This window comes from Pelodiscus sinensis, chromosome 3, assembly GCF_052426305.1.
Source record: "Pelodiscus sinensis isolate ZL-2025 chromosome 3, ASM5242630v1, whole genome shotgun sequence".
Lineage (NCBI taxonomy): Eukaryota > Metazoa > Chordata > Testudines > Trionychidae > Pelodiscus > Pelodiscus sinensis.
Genome location: NC_143054.1, coordinates 152,775,413 through 152,794,261, shown reverse-complemented (window position 1 = coordinate 152,794,261; position 18,849 = coordinate 152,775,413). Strand labels below are relative to the sequence as shown.

The 18,849-nt window shown below is 40.3% G+C and overlaps 1 protein-coding gene across 1 annotated transcript in view; it reads left to right on the top strand.

The window, feature by feature from the left end:
• The first annotated feature begins 673 nt into the window (after window positions 1–673).
• The window catches only part of LOC142828021 (usherin-like), a 176,890-nt gene continuing 158,714 nt past the window's right edge, over window positions 674–18,849 (top strand). Inside the window, exons 1-2 of the mRNA XM_075925196.2 lie at window positions 674–1,158; window positions 6,542–6,707. Of these exons, the coding sequence (XP_075781311.2) occupies window positions 674–1,158; window positions 6,542–6,707 (651 nt within the window). The remainder of the gene's footprint in view (window positions 1,159–6,541; window positions 6,708–18,849) is intronic.

The following is an 18,849-nucleotide window of genomic DNA, read 5'->3' as shown; positions in this document are numbered from 1 at the left end:
GCAGGTGAACAGTTTATGGCATTTGTACAGTTGAACACCCTGTGAACTTTTAAGTATAGCAGTATACAGCTCGTATTCTGTGTAGCTTAAATATGAAACTGTAGAGCTATACAATTATGTTGCAAAGTTTAAGGTTTTAATTTAAAAAAAACTTAAATCCATATATTTGGCAGCTAAACTGTGCTTTTATATAATACAGCATTTTCATTACTTTTGAATTTATCGTGTGTTTTATAATAAAAGTGTGCCAAACACTGCAACTTCCATTAGGACTAATCCTACATTCTTTACCCAAACAAAACCCCCACAAATTAAATAAGACTGAACTTAAAGAGAATTTTGTCTGAACAGGCTGCAGGCCTGCCTCACTGACCTGTAGTCAAAGGAAGATTTTGGCTCCTAATATTTCCAACAGGATGTCTTCAATTTTTTTTTAAATGTAGCACTCATCCCATGGATACTGTCTGTTTGTCTCGGTTTACAGATGCTGGTGGTCATCCACGTCTGTGCTGTTGGCCGGAAGAATATCCACGTCCTGCAAAAATGCAAATCTGCGTTGGTTTCCCAAAGATGAAGCTCATTTTAGAACCACCCTACTTGAAAGCATCATTGCTGAGATGGATGGAATTATTTATTTAGGGATGTTTTAGCACCAGGACACTTTTTTGTAAACATGAATTGCCTGGTTCTTTCCTTGGGCTGTGGCTTCCTATTTCATGCCATTGAAACATTACTCTTGGCTTTTTATGCCTTCCTATCATTGGTTAGATCACAGGGGCATTTCCCCAAGCTAGAAAATGTGGGAGCTTTCAAGAATGTGTCTGTTGTGCCAACTCAAGCAACCTGTGGATTGCCAGACCGAAGTACTTTTTGTCATAGTTCTATTGCTCTTGAAAGTATTCAGTCCTGTACTCAACGGTTTTGTATTCAGGGGTGTCCATATAGATCTTCACCTGCTTCCTACACTGCACTTTTCTCAACAGGCCTTGGCACCTGTATCTCAGAAGACAAGAATGATTTGCATCCAGGCTCCTCCAAGAACTCAAGAGGTTTTATTTTCCATAATCACAAGGATTGCTTTTCTACTCCTCGTTCTCAGCAGCTCTCAGCTTCATTTACTTTAACGGTGTGGCTGAAACCTGAGCAAGAAGGTGTAATGTAAGTAGTGTTGCACATGTTTACTTTCCTGGTGCTCTAAAAAATCAGTCATGGTAGTCAAGGCTACTATTACTTTGTTGTTTAAAATTTAACAATGGTGTATTGTAAGAAAGTATAAGACCTTTTTAAAATTATATTTCAGATCAGAGACTTCATGCTCAGCAAATATTAAGGCTAATGAAGTCTGTTCCTGCAGTGTTACTCATGAGTAGAGCCATTAATTTCAATGGGGATATGCATATACAAACCCATCTTCATTTTTTCAGTTAAATGTATTAAATCCTAATTTATATCAACTTTTTAAAAGATTACTTGTAAATAACTTTTTAAAAATAGGTTTGTGCTCATTTTCACTTTCTTTTAAGATGGATGAAGCTGGCCTAATGTTTTTAAAAACACAGAAATATTAGGAGTATAAAGTCTGATTGTCACAGTATTTTTGGAGGATTTCTGACAGGGTTAGGAATAAGGTGGATTTCTGTTGGTGAAAAGTTTAGGGATTTTTATTGAATTTGAAATGGTGCTAACCCTTTTAACGAAGGCTTATGTTATTCAAAATGTTAGCCATTGATGTTTGAATAAGTGTTTAAAATCTGACTAAAAATGGCTCCATTTCTCAATTGCTTAAATTTCACTTTCCTAGCAATTGTCATATTCTTATATTAGTTCTCCCATCATCTTTCAGCCTGGAGAGGATATGAATCTAATGTTAAACAAAAGCAGGTTTAAAAAAAACAAACAAACAGCCTTTCAAGCTGACTTTATCATAAAGAAGAGCCAAAGCCCCAAAGTTTTTCTCTTTGCAGGTGACCTTTAAAATATAGTATGTGAAAAGTATAATATCTTCATGGTGAACCTATATTAAAAATAAAATGTTTCCCTATCTGTGCTGTTAATAACTTATTAGATTAAGGTTTTAAACTTTAATATGCTCTTCTGTGCCATTCTAGATACGTGATTGTTTATATGTCACAAGGAGGAAGGAGAAAATGTGTTCCTCTTGGTTTCTGAGGACAGGACAAGGAGTAATGGGCTTAAAGTGCAGCAGGGGAGGTTTAGATTGGACATTAGGAAAAAATTCCTAACTGTCAGGGTGGTCAAACATTGGAATAAATTGCCAAGGGAGGTGGTAGAATCTCCCTCTCTGGAGATATTTAAGAACAGGTTAGATAGACATCTGTCAGGGATGGTGTAGACGGAGCTTGGTCCTGCCTTGAGGGCAGGGGGCTGGACTCGATGACCTCTCGAGGTCCCTTCCAGTCCTATTATTCTATGATTCTATGATATTTTTACTCATCTCAGACAAAACTTCTTGGTTTTCAAACAGCATGGCAAAGCTGTTGTGTTCTAAGCACAAATGTTAAGATGAAACGAGTAATTGTAATTAAGCCCTTGCCATACGCTGTGGACCACATGCATACAGGGGTGCCGACAGCCTCCATGGACCCTAGGCAAGGTGAGGGGGGTGGCCCTGTGTTCCCAGAAGGGGCAGGACCAAGGACATATTAGGAAAAACTACTTTACTGGGAGGGCGGTAAAGTACTGAAACGGGTTACCTAGGGTGGTGGTGGAATCTGCATCCCTAGAGGTTTTTAACTCCCAGCTTGACAAAGCCCTGGCTGGGTTGATTTAGCTGGAGTTGCTCCTGCTTTGGCAGGGGGCTGGACTCCATGACTCCTAAGGTCTCTTCCAGCCCTAGGATTCTATGTCAGCTGCCTGGCGCATGGTGCACACCCCACCTCCCCTCAGCCCTCACTGCTGCCCAGAGCATAGTGCAGTGCTCTGGTGGTGATTTAAAGGGCCCAGGACTCCAGCTGCTATCCCCCCCTTTTCCCTCCCCATATCTTGTCAATAGACCTGCATTCTCTGCATTCATATACGGTTTTTGTGGTCAAAATCAGTGACTGAATCTGATGCCTTCTACAACAAAAGGGTGGGACCCTAGTACTTATGCTAACGGAGAAAATCAGCTGTGATATAGCTGTAGAGGGTTATAGGCTCTGAAGTTAGCTACTCTGAAAATACAGTACAGACCCCTAGATCATGTGAGAGCTACAAAATGTAAAGTCCAACATGGGGAGACTAACCTGCGCCTACATACAGACATCATTGTTATAAAGGCAGAACATTCAGAACCAAACAGCAAGCTCTTTTAACTGTATCTCAAGGAATAATTGTAGCCCTGATGTAGCGAAGTGCTTAAATGTGGACTTAATTTTAAATATATTAGTGGTCCTATTGAAGTCACTCAGTGTGATATCAAGACAAAATTTAAGCATATATTTAAATACTTTGCCAAATTAGGACCTCTATTAGATAGGAGCAGGCATAGACAAGATTTTGGGCCTGGTTCTTTGTTGGCTTATTCCTTATTTTGCAGTCTTTTGCAGAACCATAAATGACTATACAAGGGGCATATATAGTGCCTTCAGTTGTTATGGAGATAGGATTTTAAAGTATCAAATTTGAATGTTTTTGTTCAATTTTTGCATTGGATATCAGCAGTTTCTGTAATTTTGTCAATAAATATTCAGTACATATATGTGCATGTTATGCTGATTAATCTATGGTTGATTATAAACTGGTGGTCTAGCAGACCAAACTTGAAACAAAAGCTCAGCCTGACAGAGGAAACAGTTGGAGTTTTATGCAGATAGACGTATTGGGCCATACAATGGTAATACAAAGCCAGTCACCCACATAGTGCCACACAAATAGGCTTTAACCAATGTCTGATTCAGCAGGCATGTAGGTCACCACAGAAAAAGCAACATCGGCAGAGTAGACAGAGAGAGATGCATTTTTCACTTTTGATATACAGCGTATGTAGTAAACCTTTCTTACTTGCTCATAGCATTTGTAGGCCCTTCCTGCATCAGAAAAAATCTTTATACAACAGAGAGACTCTCCAAACCCCATTTAACCAAAGAGAAGGTGAACTGAAGTGGAAGCTGTACTGGCCAAGGCTTTACACAACTGCCTTGGCAACACTTAAGGAGACAGGAAAGTATCTGTTTTACTTCAGCTTAACTGAAAACTTACCCAGTGTTGGACTAGACCCCTGATCTCAAGGATAACTGATCCAAGTCTTGTCCATTTTTCCAATTGGTGTTCTTACCTGTGCTGTTTGAGATGACCCTGACCCTAATCCTAACCACTCAATCCCACTTTGTTCCTAGAGCTAGGAATGATACCCATGAGTGTAGTGTTGAGAGACAAGACCCCATAATAGTAAGACCCCTCCCCCATAGATGCAGAATTAATATTGAATGTACCAAGTTTGCAGACTTACTATTCTCTTATCAGACATGTTTTGTATGCAGTATTTATATGTTCCCCTTTTAGTTAGATTTTTAAGAAACTGAAGACAGTATGGCAAGAAAAAAGAGAAACATTAAGATAGAAAGAATGATCTTTGTATAACCATTGCATCTGAAATTTAAAAAGCTTTTCATTTCTCTGCCTTTGGACAATAACAGGATGAATCCCAACCTCCCTGGTCTGTCTTCTTTTCCCCCTCATGCCACCATGCACTTTCTAGAGGCAATAGATCACCTTCATCTCTTTTTCTTGTTTTGTTTTTGTTTTTGTTTTTGTTTTGAATAGCTGGCAGGTGTGGATTCCAAGAACTTTGCAGTCAGGAAGTAGGTCTTTACAGATGTATTTTACCAGAAAGTTGGAACAGTCACAGAGAATGGCTGTTCCCTTTCACGGGTCTGGTTGAAATGCAAAATACCAGTCCTAACCAGAACTGATACCCTTATGCGTATTTCATAATTTCTCTTCATTTATTGACATAATTTCTCTTCACACACACATCTCGCTTTTTTTCTTTCTTTTTTCTTTTTTCAGGGGTAGGTCGCAATTCATATCTGTAATTTCCAGTTTTCAAAATCCAGTAAATCAAGGTCACTTGCCTTCTTAAAGTCATGACACTGGGGGGAGGGAGAAAAAATGTGGGGGTTGTTTGTTTTAGATAAGTAAAATGAACAAATCCTGGATAATCCAATTATTGTTTATCCAGGAACTGGGTAAATCCAGTTCCTAAATATTTTTCTACTTAGCTGTGCCTTCTCTCACATTTATTATCTACCAAAACTAGCATGTTTACAGGCAAACAAAAGAGTGAGAAGACCAATCAACAATATATTCAGAAATGTGTTTTTAGTAGGCTTGGAAAATAGGAGTCTGTGTTTGGCAAGTAAATTTTATTGACAACATCCCTGGAGGCTAAAAAGAGTGACAGTCAAAATCCATTTATTTTTCTCTTAGTGGTTTTAAATGTGAGTCAGTTAACAACAAAGGTACCTTTACCAATAAACCAACTGCTGTGATACCCTTGTGTGTACGGGAAGAGTGGCCATCATAGAGGAATAAGGTTTAATAGAAAATAAAGTATACTGAAACAAATTCTGGTTTCTCTTGCTCCAGTGAGGTCTATGGAGATATGAGTGTAAAACTGGTTTAACTCCTGATTTAGTTCAGTGTAACTGAGATCAGAATCTGGCTCTTTATGTATATGTTCATGGATGGGTGAGCGGAATTTTGCCTGAATGGCTTGATGGATTGATAATGCAACATAAAGCTTTTCAGCTTTAGATTGCCCACTCAGTAATGCCTAAAATACTTTACGATGTAGCCTATGTAGCCTAGGTCTGTTGCCTAGCTGCAGATAACATGGTGAGACTAGTAAAACTACTTTCAAAGCTAGAGATGTGAAATGAGTTTGTGTGGCCTCAGTCAAGTTCCTTGTCCATCGGTGTCCATGCTGCATTTGAAGTTAACCTGAAATCCTGCAGAAAAGCTAAGGATTGACTGAACAACCTTTTTGAAACTCGAGGGCTCTCTAGAAAGGGTAGAGCCATATCTACAAATCATTGTGTGGGAATCTTGCTCTGCTGATGACTCTGCTGGTTCTGATCTGTGGAAAAATAGTAGCCTTCTGGCACATATTTCCAGTCCACAATATTACAATTAAAAGAAAGCATGCAAATGGCTTAGCCTTGTCATCATGCACCAAGTTTGTAGGAAAGGTACAGCAAAGAAACTAATGAACCAGAATCTTAAACATTAGTTTCACAGACTGTAGCCAGCCACCATGTTTTCAGTCATAGATCCATGAAGAAAGGAAGTGGGACTGTGGGGAATAAATTGTAAATAAAGATTCTCCTTTCAAGTTAAAGAGGGTTTTAGCAGGAATAGTCTTCCTAATGTGCAGTGTATACTGTGACTCCTATCTTGCTGAACACCCACTTGGGTTATATTTTTAACATTTTTTTAAATACATTCTGGTTAGTGTCACTTTTCTGCATAGCACCTTGGCTTGAGTGTGTCTTCGTGTGTGCCTCTGACCTTATGTTGTTTTTCTTGGTTATTTTCAAAGGTGTGTGATGGAAAAGGCTATTGATGGGCAGACTGTGTTCAAACTCACAGTCTCCGAAAAAGAGAGCATGTTTTATTATCGCACAGTAAATGGTTTGCAGCCACCAATAAAAGTAATGACACTGGGGAGAATTCTTGTGAGGAAATGGATTCATCTTAGCGTGCAGGTGAGTAAAATAATAATAAAAAAGTTTCCTTAAATGCCAGAAGTGAGTGTGGTAAATCTGCACAAGCACCAAGACTGTAGGGAAAATATTTATCAACGAATGATAAATTCAGGGACCCTTTAGGCATTAGTAGCTCATGGGATATTTTTGAATCAAGCCCTTTGTGTAAGTTTTTTTTTTTTGGAGTGGAGGGGAGGGATTTTGAAATAAACACTACTTTAGCATTGTTGCAATAGCACATATTTGACCTGATGAAGCAGAGGTGGACATCTCTTCATTCTGTCCCACAAACTCAAAGCTCTAGCACTGGAGGTAAAAGAGAACACTTTTTTCTGATACTAGTATCTGGTATCATAGCCTCTAGAGGGCAATGTCACACTCAAATATAGACACAAAGGCCCTGATCCTGCAAAGAGTTATGTATATGCTTATGTTTATGCACTGTGGATAGTTCTGTTGCTTTAGACAGACTATTTATGATTTGCAAAGTTAAGCATTCTCTGCAGGGCAAGGGTCAGATCAAGTACATTACAACACTAAACTTTACTTTTATTAAGTGTCATGCACATTATAAAGACAAAGCCCCTGCAACTTAAAAATTAATCTGCCCTTGACGTATCAACTTTGTAAGGATTTAAAAGAGCTTGTGAAAGACAAGCAGGATTTTTTAAATATTTACAAAAATCAGTCAATGTATACAACAGCAACTAAAATACTTTAAATTATTTGCATATCTTATAATTCCCAATCAGCTATGCTAAATCCTGTTTGTAAGCCAATTTCAACTAAAAATGTAATTATCACTAATTATCTGATATTGAAATGTTTTTCTTTGTTCTACTTAAGGTTATTTGGTTAATGATACACTTAAGAAATGGCTTAATGTATCATTCATGCAACTTGTTAAAGTGTATTTACTGTGATTTCTGTTAGTAGTGTTGATCTCCTCACTCATAGAAGTATCCTAGCTGTCCCCAATTTTTTTTTTTTTTTTTTTTTTTTTTGCAGTTTTCTTTTTCTGAGATAACAGTGTGGTAGTGTGAATAAAATTTTGGCTGTAGGATTAAAAGAGTGACCTTAAGGTAGAACTAATGAACTCTGCACTTCAGACACCCAAAGGGTGCTATATTACTGCTGTGGCTGTCAGCCACATTTGGTACTAGCTTCAGAAGTTGCTAAAGGCTGGGATAGCCAAGTGAATAGCAAATGGACCAGATTTCTTTTTAAAAAGTTTTAAATTGCATGAAAAAGAGAGTTCCACATTATTTAGTCCATTTTTTTGAGCTGGGGCTATGCACACTGCACTTCTAGTAATGCAGCTTGTGGCCACCCTGCTCTCTAATAAGGAAGTACACCTTTTGGGACCAGGGGAGACTAATGACTTAATCCATTGCTGTGCTGCTTAGGTCAGGGTTGAATCTTGCATACTGTGATACATAGGCAGGCAACTCCCTACAAAGGATAATAATGTCAGCACACTGCTCAATACTTGGTAGAATAGATGTGGCTTTTGATCTCCAGGCCCTCAGTTTTGAATTATTTTTCTAGTCCCTACATTTAGATAACTGTTAGCAAATAATAAGACACTAGATTTTGCAATTTTTGTAAGGATATGAAGGTGGCAAGCTATCAATATTTGGGGAGAAGGGGTGGAAGACTGCAGAAAAGGCAGGCAGTAATGTTCATATGGGAGATGCTATGCTAGTATTTCTTAAACCAATGATTAATGTCCAGTAGGGGACAGAATGTTTCCAGAAACCTCAACATAATCAAGGTGGGGGAGGCAGGAGAAAGTGTTCTTAAATCCAAATTTAGCTCAAGTTAAAATCCTAGTGGAGACAAGTTATTCTCTCAAGTTAGAGTGTTGAGCTAAATCCCAGGTTCCCCCATACTCTGTCTTAATCTGCTAACTCATATGAAAACTACAGGCTTCTCTTCACTAGGTTATTAATTACAAGGCTTACTAATTACTAGGTTTCTGGGTAATTACTAGGTTATTAATTACAAGCCTTTTATTTCTTAGTGAAGACAAGGCTCAGGACCGATCTGGTTGCTTGATCAATTAGAAAAAGTTTAGTGCCTTTCTCTTACCAACTTGCTTTTTAATGTGCATCTTAGTTAGGTGCCAGGAATCATGAACCCAGGTCTAGGGGGAGGAGGGAGCTGAAGAAAGCTTTACCCTCTGCACAACTGAGCTGTGAAAGCTGATAAGGGAACTGTTGCTAGATTCCCCCACCAGACTCTACTAACCGAAGTGGGGTCAGTTGACTAACAACAGACTGCTGATTAAAATAACATTGGCATAAAATTTCCTGTTCCATCCCTTGTCTGAGCAACTAATTGCCAAATCTGTTGTTGCTCTGAGCTTTGAGACCAAATCCCTGCCTTCTTGCCTGATTTCCACTCCTGTCCCTACTACTTGATCTTGTTCCTGTTAGTGAGCCTCTCACCTGTTCTTGTTGCTATGGCTTGTTCCTGTAACCAGCCCCAGATTTCCTTTGCTAGAAGATGATGGTACCTGCAGTAAATTTTGCAAGTTCATGACCTAATGCAGACTCCAGTTTGTGTTTCAGCCGTAGGAGTATACCACAGATCAAGTTAGGATGGGACTAGTAGAAAGCTTACCCAGAGGGTAGGATGTATCATGGACCTCTCCCTTTTTAGAACAGAATTACCCAGTACTGATCACCTGGGACTCAATTTTACAAGCCTTTGCTATTTTTCAAAGTCTGCATGGCAGACACTGTCTTACCAAAGCTTAGGCAAACCCAGTCATTAGCCCTTTCCTATGTTGTCCAGGTCCGATGTTTAGCCATAAATGCTGCCTAAATTAATGCTGCATTCCTTAGCCTTTGCAAAGCACTAACAGATCAGCAGATGTGGGGGGGATTGCCTCTTCAGTTTAAAGGCCTTCATGGACCATGCAGATAAATACCAGACTGCTTGAATGGAAGCTGGAGCATAGGAGAACCTCACAAAAAGGGGAATATTGTACAGAAGCAGCCAACCCTGAAGAACCACCCTTTGAAATATTAAAACCATGCCATTTCATTTGTGTGTCTGTATATTTGGACTTCCTTACCATGATTGGAGCAACCCTCCTTAATAATCCTTTTCAGCTAAACTCATAACTTCATCCAAGGAGAGTCTCCCAGCTACTACCTTATGTTGCTATTCCTGGGTCAATGACTTCTGATATTTCAGGGGCTGACTGCATCCCTGTTGGTTGCATACACCTACAGACTAGCTGACCCAAGCATATATTAGACTAGCAGTATGCAGGTCCTTTCATAAGAACGTAAGAACATAAAAATGATCGTACTGGGTCAGACTATGAACCACCATTTTTTTTCAGAAGAGGTTCTTGTGCAAGAAGAGCATTCTTCCTCTCAAGTAATAGGTGTAATTAGGTATGCAAATGAGGCTCAGCGATATTCCATGCTTAGCCTCATTTGCATATTACTTGTGCAAGAAGACGCGAGTGAGACATAGCCTTATAGTTCTAGCCTTCACAGCCTCCTCTGGCAAGGAGTTCCACAGGTTGACTATACGCTATGTGAAAAAGAACTTTTGCTTATTAGTTTTAAACCTACTACCCATTAATTTCATTTGGTGTCCTCTAGTCCTTATATTATGGGAACTAATGAAGAACTTTTCTTTATTCACCCTTTCCATACCACTCATGATTTTATATACCTCTGTCATATCCCCCCTCAGTCTCCTCTTTTCCAAACTGAAAAGTCCCAGTCACTTTAGCCTTTCCTCATATGTGACCTGTTCCAAAACCCTAATCATTTTAGTTGCCCTTTTCTGAACCCTTTCCAAGGCCAACATTTTTTTTTCTTTTTGTGGTGAGGAGACCACATCTGTACACAGTACTCAAGATGTGGGCATACCATAGTTTTATACAGGGGCAGTAAGTTATTCTGTGTCTTATTTTCTATCCCTTTCTTAATAATTCCTAATATTCTATTTGCCTTTTTGACCGCTGCAGCCCACTGTGTGGATATTTTCAGAGAACAATAACTCCAAGATCTCTTTCCTGATTTGTCGTAGCCAAATTAGCCCCCATCTTACTATATGTATAGTTTGGGTTATTTTTTCCAACGTGAATTACTTTACGCTTATCCACATTAAACACATTTGCCATTTTGTTGCCCAATCACTTAGTTTTGTGAGATCTTTTTGAAGTTCTTCATAGTCTACTTCTGTCTTGACTATCTTGAACAGTTTAGTATCATCCACAAACTTTGCTACCTCCCTTCTTGCACCTTTCTCTAGATCATTTATGAATAAGTTGAACAGGATTGGTCCTAGGACTGACCCTTGGGGGACACCACTAGTTACCCCTCTCCATTCTGAAAATTTACCATTTATTCCTACCCTTTTTTTCCTGTCTTTTAACCAGTTCTCAGTCCATGAAAGGACCTTCCCTCTTATCCCATGACAATGTAGTTTACACAAGAGCCTTTGGTAAGGGACTTTGTCAAATGCTTTCTGAAAATCTAAGTATACTATATCTACTGGATCCCCCTTGTCCACATGTTTGTTAACCCCTTCAAAGAACTCTAAGGGTATGTCTATGCTGCCACCCTAGTTCAAACCTGCAAATGAAGCCCGGGATTTAAATACACAGGAGTAGAAATGGTAGTTCAAATTAGGAGCTTTAATTCAAACTACCTAGTTCGTGCCGTGTGTAGCTGCGGGCAGGTAGTTCGAACTACGGGGCATTTAAAAATGGCAGTGCCCAGGAACATGTAAATAAAGCCCGGGATATTTAAATCCTGGGCTTCATCTGCAAGTTTGAATGACTACATTAGCCACCATCGTTCGAACTATGGTGGCAGTGTAGACATACCCTAATAGATTAGTAAGACATTATTTCCCTTTACAGAAATCATGTTGACTTTTGTCCGACAAATTCTGTTCTTCTAAGTGCCTAACAACTTTATTCTTAACTATTATTTCGACTAATTTGCCCGGTACCGACAGTAGACTTACCGGTCCGTAATTGCTGGGATCACCTCTAGAGCCCTTTTTAAATATTGGTGTCACATTAGCTATCTTCCAGTCAGTAGGTACAGAAGCCAATTTAAAGGATAGATTACAAACCACAGTTAACTGTTCTGCAGTTTCCCATTTGAGTTCTTTTAGAACCATTGGGTGAATGCCATCTGGTCCTGGTGATTTGTTAACGTTAAGTTTTTCTATTTGTTCCAAAACCTCCTCTTAATGATACTTCAATCCAGGACAGTTACTCAGATTCATCTCCCACAAAGGATGGTGCAGGTTTGGGAATCTCCCCAACATCCTCAGCCGTGAAGACTGATTCAAAGAAATCATTTAGCTTCTCCACAATGGCTTTATCATCCTTGATTGCTCCTTTTGTATCTTGATAGTCTGGGAGACCCACTGGTTTTTTAGCAGACTTCCTGCTTCTAATGTACTTAGATAACATTTTGCTATTGTTTTCTGCGTTTTTGGCTAGCTGTTCCTCAAAATCTTTTTTTGCTTTTCTTATTACAGTTTTACACTTAATTTGACAGTGTTTATGTTCCTTTCTATTTATCTCACTGGGATTGGACTTCCATTTCTTGAAAGATGCCTTTTTGTCCCTCACTGCTTCTTTTACATGATGGGTATGCTATTTCGCTATTTGGCAGATCAGTCTAGTGGCATTTGACTTACAACTCTCACAATCCTGGAAGATCCACCTAGTCTTCTATATCTTCCTGGTGACGCCTTACTTTGGCCATCTGTTTCTTGGCTGGTATATGCCACCTCCTCTCCTGGGTCAAGTTCAATACAAATGTAACCCTTCTACCAGGTAGTCCCAGCAGCAACCAGTGCCGAGTTCAATATCTAGGGGTCAATCTCACACAGAACCAGCTCGAGCCCCCATCCAGTAGCCTAGGAAATTCATATACCCCTGGGTGCCTCTGAGAAGTAATGCTTCCCCACTCGCAAGCACAGAGTCTGAGTGTAGAAAAGAAACTTAATGAAAGAGAGAAGTCATGTGGCATTATCTTGCTCCTACTGGCCGCCTGCTGGTCGTTCCCGCCAGCCACTCTGCTGGCCACCTGCTGCCGCTCCTACCAGCCGCCCACTGGACATTCCCGCCAGCCACTCTGCCGGCCACCTGCCGCCGCTCTGACCGGCCGCCTGCTGGTCGTTTCTGCCAGCCGCTGTACCGGCTGCCTGCTGCCGCTCCAGTCAGCCACTTGCCAGGTGTTCCAACCAACAGCTCCACTGGCTGCAATGGGTCTGGCTCCTGGCCAAACCAGTGATTTCAAATCTTAGTGATTTCAAATCTTTAGCCACCAGCTAGGCTGGCCAAAGATTCCAGCTTCCACTGGACTAGCAAAAGGACTCTTCATTGAGTCTGCTTTAGGTCTGTCCTTAAAAGCAGGGGGAAAGGGGCAGGTTGAGCCAGCCTTACAGCTCACACCTGGCAGGTGTGAGGCAGTCTGACTCGAGCCTTCAAGCCCTTTGCCCCCCCAAACTCAGTTCACTCAACTCTGGCAGGGGGAGGCTTGTTCCTCTGAGACCTCTTAAAATGATGTTGTCTCTCCTGCAAGCACTGGTGTCATATTTTCCAGTTCCCACATTTAGCGGTAGCATGATTTGTGACCCCCCCACAACAGAGCCAAATTAGTTACAATACATCCCATTCCAGTCCAACACTGATCCTCCATCAGCCCTGGCTGAACTGGATTTACATAACCGCACCACGGATTCCTTCCCCCTCCTGGCATGAGCTGTATTTATATATCAACCATTACTTACCTTGCAGAGCTAAACAATTGGAGTGAGCATACCCACCCCCAGGGCAGCTCTCTCCTTTTAGCTGGCTGATAGCAAGCAGCCCCGGCTTACAACAATATCTTGTCTATGATGTCCTAGACTCCCAAATGAATGGTATTGTCTAATTGGGAGGGTTATGGGCCTGAAGCATGCCCTCAGGAGCCAGTCAATCTTTTGGATGCTCATACAAAAGCATGGGCTATCCACAGGAGCCATTCTGAGAAGCCTGTACCATGGCACCCAGGGATTGCCCTGGAAAGGGGATGGGAGTTTCAGTATGCTATGGGGGTTGCTACATGTCTCAAACCTAGGCCCATAGAGGCTAGGCTCTGTGTCTACACTACAGAGTTTTTTTCGGGAAAATGGCCATTTTTCCAAAAAAACTTCAATTACATCCACACTGCAATCACATTCTTTTGAAAGAAAATGGAAAGAACAGAGGGGTTTTTCTGACATTGGTAATCCTCTTTCTACGAGGAAGAAATCTTTTCCCAAAAGAGTTCTTTCGGAAAAAGGTGCACGTGGACAGGGAAGAGCGAGTTCTTTCAGAAGAAGAGGAAAGGGGAAAAACCACAGATACCCTCATGGCCATTCTGTCCATAGTAATCACAGTTTAAATGCAAGATAGCATCCATTCAGTGTGGACACTATCTTTCGAAAAAGCAGATGGCTTTTTCAATGTGCTTTTGCAGTGTGGACGCTCTCTTTCAGAAGAAGTTTTTTTGAAAGATATCTTCTGGAAAAGCTTCTTCCGAAAGAAGCCTGCAGTCTAGACATAACCCAGAAGATTTAACCTGTACACCACTGAGCTGTAATGACTGAGGCTATGTCTAGACTGCAGGCGGATCTTTCGAAAGAGAAATCCGCTTTTTCGAAAGAGAGCACCCAGCGAGTCTGGATGCTCTCTTTCGAAGACGGCCTCTTTACATTGAAGAACGCCTTCTTTCGAAAGAGGAGCTTTCGAAAGAAGGCGTTCTTCCTCATGAAATGAGGTTTACCGCCATCGAAAGAAAAGCCGCGTTCTTTCGAAATAATTTCGAAAGAACGCGGCTTGAGTCTGGACGCAGGGGAAGTTTTTTCGGGAAAAGGCTACTTTTCCCGAAAAAAACCCTGAGTGTGGACACGGCCTGAGAGAACTGCTGATAATACTCTCCCACCAGAAGATGCACCTGCTGGTTCAATGGAGTCTGATGTCTAACAGTAGACACCAGATATAAAACTTCCTTTTCTTATCTCCTCTTTTGTCAGAGTAGCTAGTTGCTAGCCTTGTTGCTGCTCAGACATCTGAGAAGAAGGTCTCACCTGGTTCCTGCTGCCATGTCTCATCCCTGTTCTTGGTAACACGTCTTGTTCCTACTCTCTTGTCCAGACTCCAGTTCCTGACTCTGGCTTTGACCCTTAGCACAACTTCTGACTCTGAATTCAGCTTTGACTCTTGATATGTCCATGACTGGATCTGATCGTCAGGTCACACAGTCCATGTAACAGGCCGTGATAGTACTGTACATTGCAATACCTTTATATTATTTATCAGACTTAAGCTATGTGAATGTATCAACTATATCGGGATGGGCAATCAGGAATAATGAGTGGACTGCATGAGTAGCCTCCTTCACTTCAGTGGGCTGCAGCAGTCTGCAGCCTTCTGGGGTTCCACCTGTAGCCTCGCAGCCCCCTGGCTGTCACCCTCCCCCATGTGCCCACTGCTGTAACAGAACTCCACACTTACCTGCTCCTCCTCCTCCCTCTCAGGGCTTTAGGAGCATGCAAATCACCTGATTCATGCTCTGTGCCCACCCCTCCCTCTCTCTCCCCAGAGCTGAAACTCCGCAAACAGCTGATTAGTGGTGTTCCAGTTCTGGGTGGGAAGGAGAGGAGCAGGGATGGAGCATGAATAAAGCAATTTGTGGCTCCTCCAAAAGTGCTGGAAGGCAGCGGGGAGGAGTAGGAAGTGCAGGCTCCAGTGCCCCAGTGTGTGGGAGAGGGGCTGACAGAGGGTCCATGGGCTGCAGGTAGAGCCCCAGTGGGCTGCATGCAGCCTGTGGGCCACAGGTTACCCACTTTTGAGCTATAAACTACAATGAGAAATCTTAGGTCACTATTCTACCTATTGTTATAGGACTGTGTGGAATGTGAAGTGTAAGGTTTGGGGCTGTCATATTCAATCACAAACAATTACATGCATATAATGAAGAATCTGTTCTTAATTTGATTTTTTGAGAGACTGTATAGACAGTGGACGGCTTCAAAGCAGCCTGCCAGCTGCATTTGTTGTGGTATTATTTGGGTTCAGTATTTTAACTCGAGCTTGGTGAAACTATTGCAAAAAAAAAAAATCTGTACAAAATTGTTCACCAGTTCATTTTATTGGATCTAAAGTCTCCAAAATTCTGATGTGTGATTATTATTTTGGGTTTTTGTTTTGGATGAGAAGGCTAAATATTAGTGAAATATTCTGAAAATTTGTAGAACCATTTTCATGGAAATATAGCACACACGAACATTTTTTAAAATCATTCTGGTCTCCCTTGAATCTCCTTTCATGAGCCCCAGTTCAGTGGAGAAATATGCTGTGGGCAGTGCTTTTTTTGTGACGGTACTGCCCGGTACACAGTACCGGCACCTCCAGTCAGAGTTCCACAACTTTTCCCCTGGAGTACCGGCACCTTCATTTTTTTTTACAAAAAATGCACTGGCTGTGGGTATAGAGGTACCAGGCATTCATGGAGGACTTCTCTTTGCATGGATCTCAGCAGCTATGAGCTGACCACTCATATTATTGAAAATATTTATTTCAACCATTTTCAGCTATGATAGTAGTGGTAGTGTAACAGTTTTACTTAATTCTCATTTTCATGAAGTATATTAACGTTGTGAAGGGCATGTCATAAAATACAACTTACCGTCTGTCAAAAATTATTGAATTATTTAGAAACGTACTTTATAAGTCTTAAATATGGATAGCTCACACATTTATCCATAGTACTGTATATGATTTAATAAATTAATATTTAGAAATGTGCTTTTGAGGAAAATGAAGTTCATGCTTGTTTTCCATGAGATAAATGAATATTGAAAAAATATAGATTTTCAAAGAATTTTTCGGGGGGGCTTAAATATTTTGTAATGAGTGCAATCACCAACAGTGGGCCCAGTTAATCCTGTGCAATTGACGTCAATGGTATTGAACTGGGGATAAGTTTGGCCAAAAATTTGCTGTTAGCAAATCACAAAGCATTACCACCCAATTTTTAGCAGTGCCCAATTGGTGTATTATAAGCATTTTCACCTTCCTCTGAAATATTATTTATAGGCCACTGCTATTTACAGCATGTTAAATTGATTGACCAATAGACTTAGGGGAGATTGCAAATTCTGTGGATTTTTTGGTAATACGACACAATTGTTTTAGTAGATGGTTGGTCAGATTTCAATCTCATTAATTGAAAACTGGAATCTTGGCCCATTCTCTCTTTTTAAATCCCTGTGTACCTGTAAAAAACAAACAAACTAACAAAGAAAAATCTGTTTCCTTGCCAGCTTTCCTCAAGAAAATTGTGAATCATAAAATGAGGTTAAGAGCTGAGAAGGCCAACTTGCTACTATTCTTACTGCAGTGGCTGTCTACAGCTTACAATACAACCCTGTTTAATGTGTGCTATAATAATGCCTTAGAATCACAAAAATGCAGGGCTGGAAAGATTTCAGGAGGTCATCAAATCCAACCCACTACACCGTGGCAGGATCAAGTAAAGCTACACAATTTCTTCTTCTTAACATTCTCCAATAATTGGGATTCCACAGCCTTCTTTGGAAGCTGATTAGAGAACCCAAGAAAAACGTTAATATCTAATCTAAATCTTCCTGCTGCACATTAAGCCCATTACTTTTTGTCCTACTTACTGTGAACATAGAGAACAATTGATCACAGACGTCTTTATATTTGAGGATAGTTTTGAGGTCCTGTCTTTAGTTGTATTTTCTCCAGACTCAGTGTGCACACTGTTTTTAGCCTTTCCTTATAGGTTAGGTTTCCTAAATCTTTTAAAGATTTTTGATGTCCTTTTATTTCTTTCCAATATATCCATGTCTTTCCTATACTGTGGCACCCAGAACTACTCGTGAAATGAGGAGTAACAGTAGTTCGGACTAGGAAGCCTAGTCCGAACTACCTAGTCCGTGCCGCGTGTAGCCGCGCGGCACCGAGTCCGCACTAGCGGACATTTAAAAATGGCGGCGCCCGGCTTTATGCAAATGAAGCCCGGGAAATTCAAATCCCAGGCTTCATTTGCAACTCCAGTTGCCTACATTACCACCCTAGTTTGAACTAGGGTGGTAGTGTAGACATACCCACACTGACAGCAGAGACAGGTGTTGGTGAAAATATGTGTACAGTTTATTTCACTGTTGGTTTTTTGAAAAAATAAAATACTCTTTTGTTTAGAAAAATAAAGTGTTTGTAAACAAAGTAAGTGCTTCCCTCAGTGACTCTCACAGGTGGGAAGGGAGAATGTCAACCTGAAAGGGGGAGGGAGGCTCAGGGCTGAGGGTGCTGCCTTGATGAAGATGAATTGAACTATTGAATAATTATCAGAAATGAATATGGGCTATTACATTATTTTTTATTTCTTTTAGTGTAACTAATATTTCTCTGACCATGATGTGCCATACTTACATTACATTTAAAAAATTATATATAACAGGAGCACAGTTGTGATTTTTTTTTTTGCATTGTAATTAATGTGTACTAAAAAAAAATTGTATCTTGTTCCCTTTGAATTCAGATGGAATACTCTCATTGATTTCAGCAGATCAAGTCCTTAAGGGCTGGGATAACTGCAGGCGTTAATTCTATTTGCTTTGGGGTGTTTTACTAATATTTATTGTTTTTCTCATTTAGGTATATATTCTCAGACAAAAAACTCTGTTAAGGTGTATAATAGTGTAAAGATGGAGAATACATATCAATAAGTTAAGTGTAAAAGGAAGTTTTAAGAACACAAGATTTCAAAAGTAGGAATGAAAACCCAGAAATTTCATACTTACAAATAAATTTAAGGGTAACCAAAACATTTAAATGTAAAACACTGCACAATGCATGAACCCACACTGCCTTAATTTTTGCTTCATAACAAAACCTCAGATCTGAAGATATTTGTATCACCAGCTCTCTCTATTTTTTCTTACTGCAATCTGTTCAGAGTCCCACATTTTCCCCTTTATAGTTTGATTTATTTAACAAGTTGAAGATGGAATTTAAACATGGATTCTATAGATACATCCAAGTCTGTTAAAACAGGAGGTTCTGGAGAACATGTCAGATTGATGTGTTTTCATA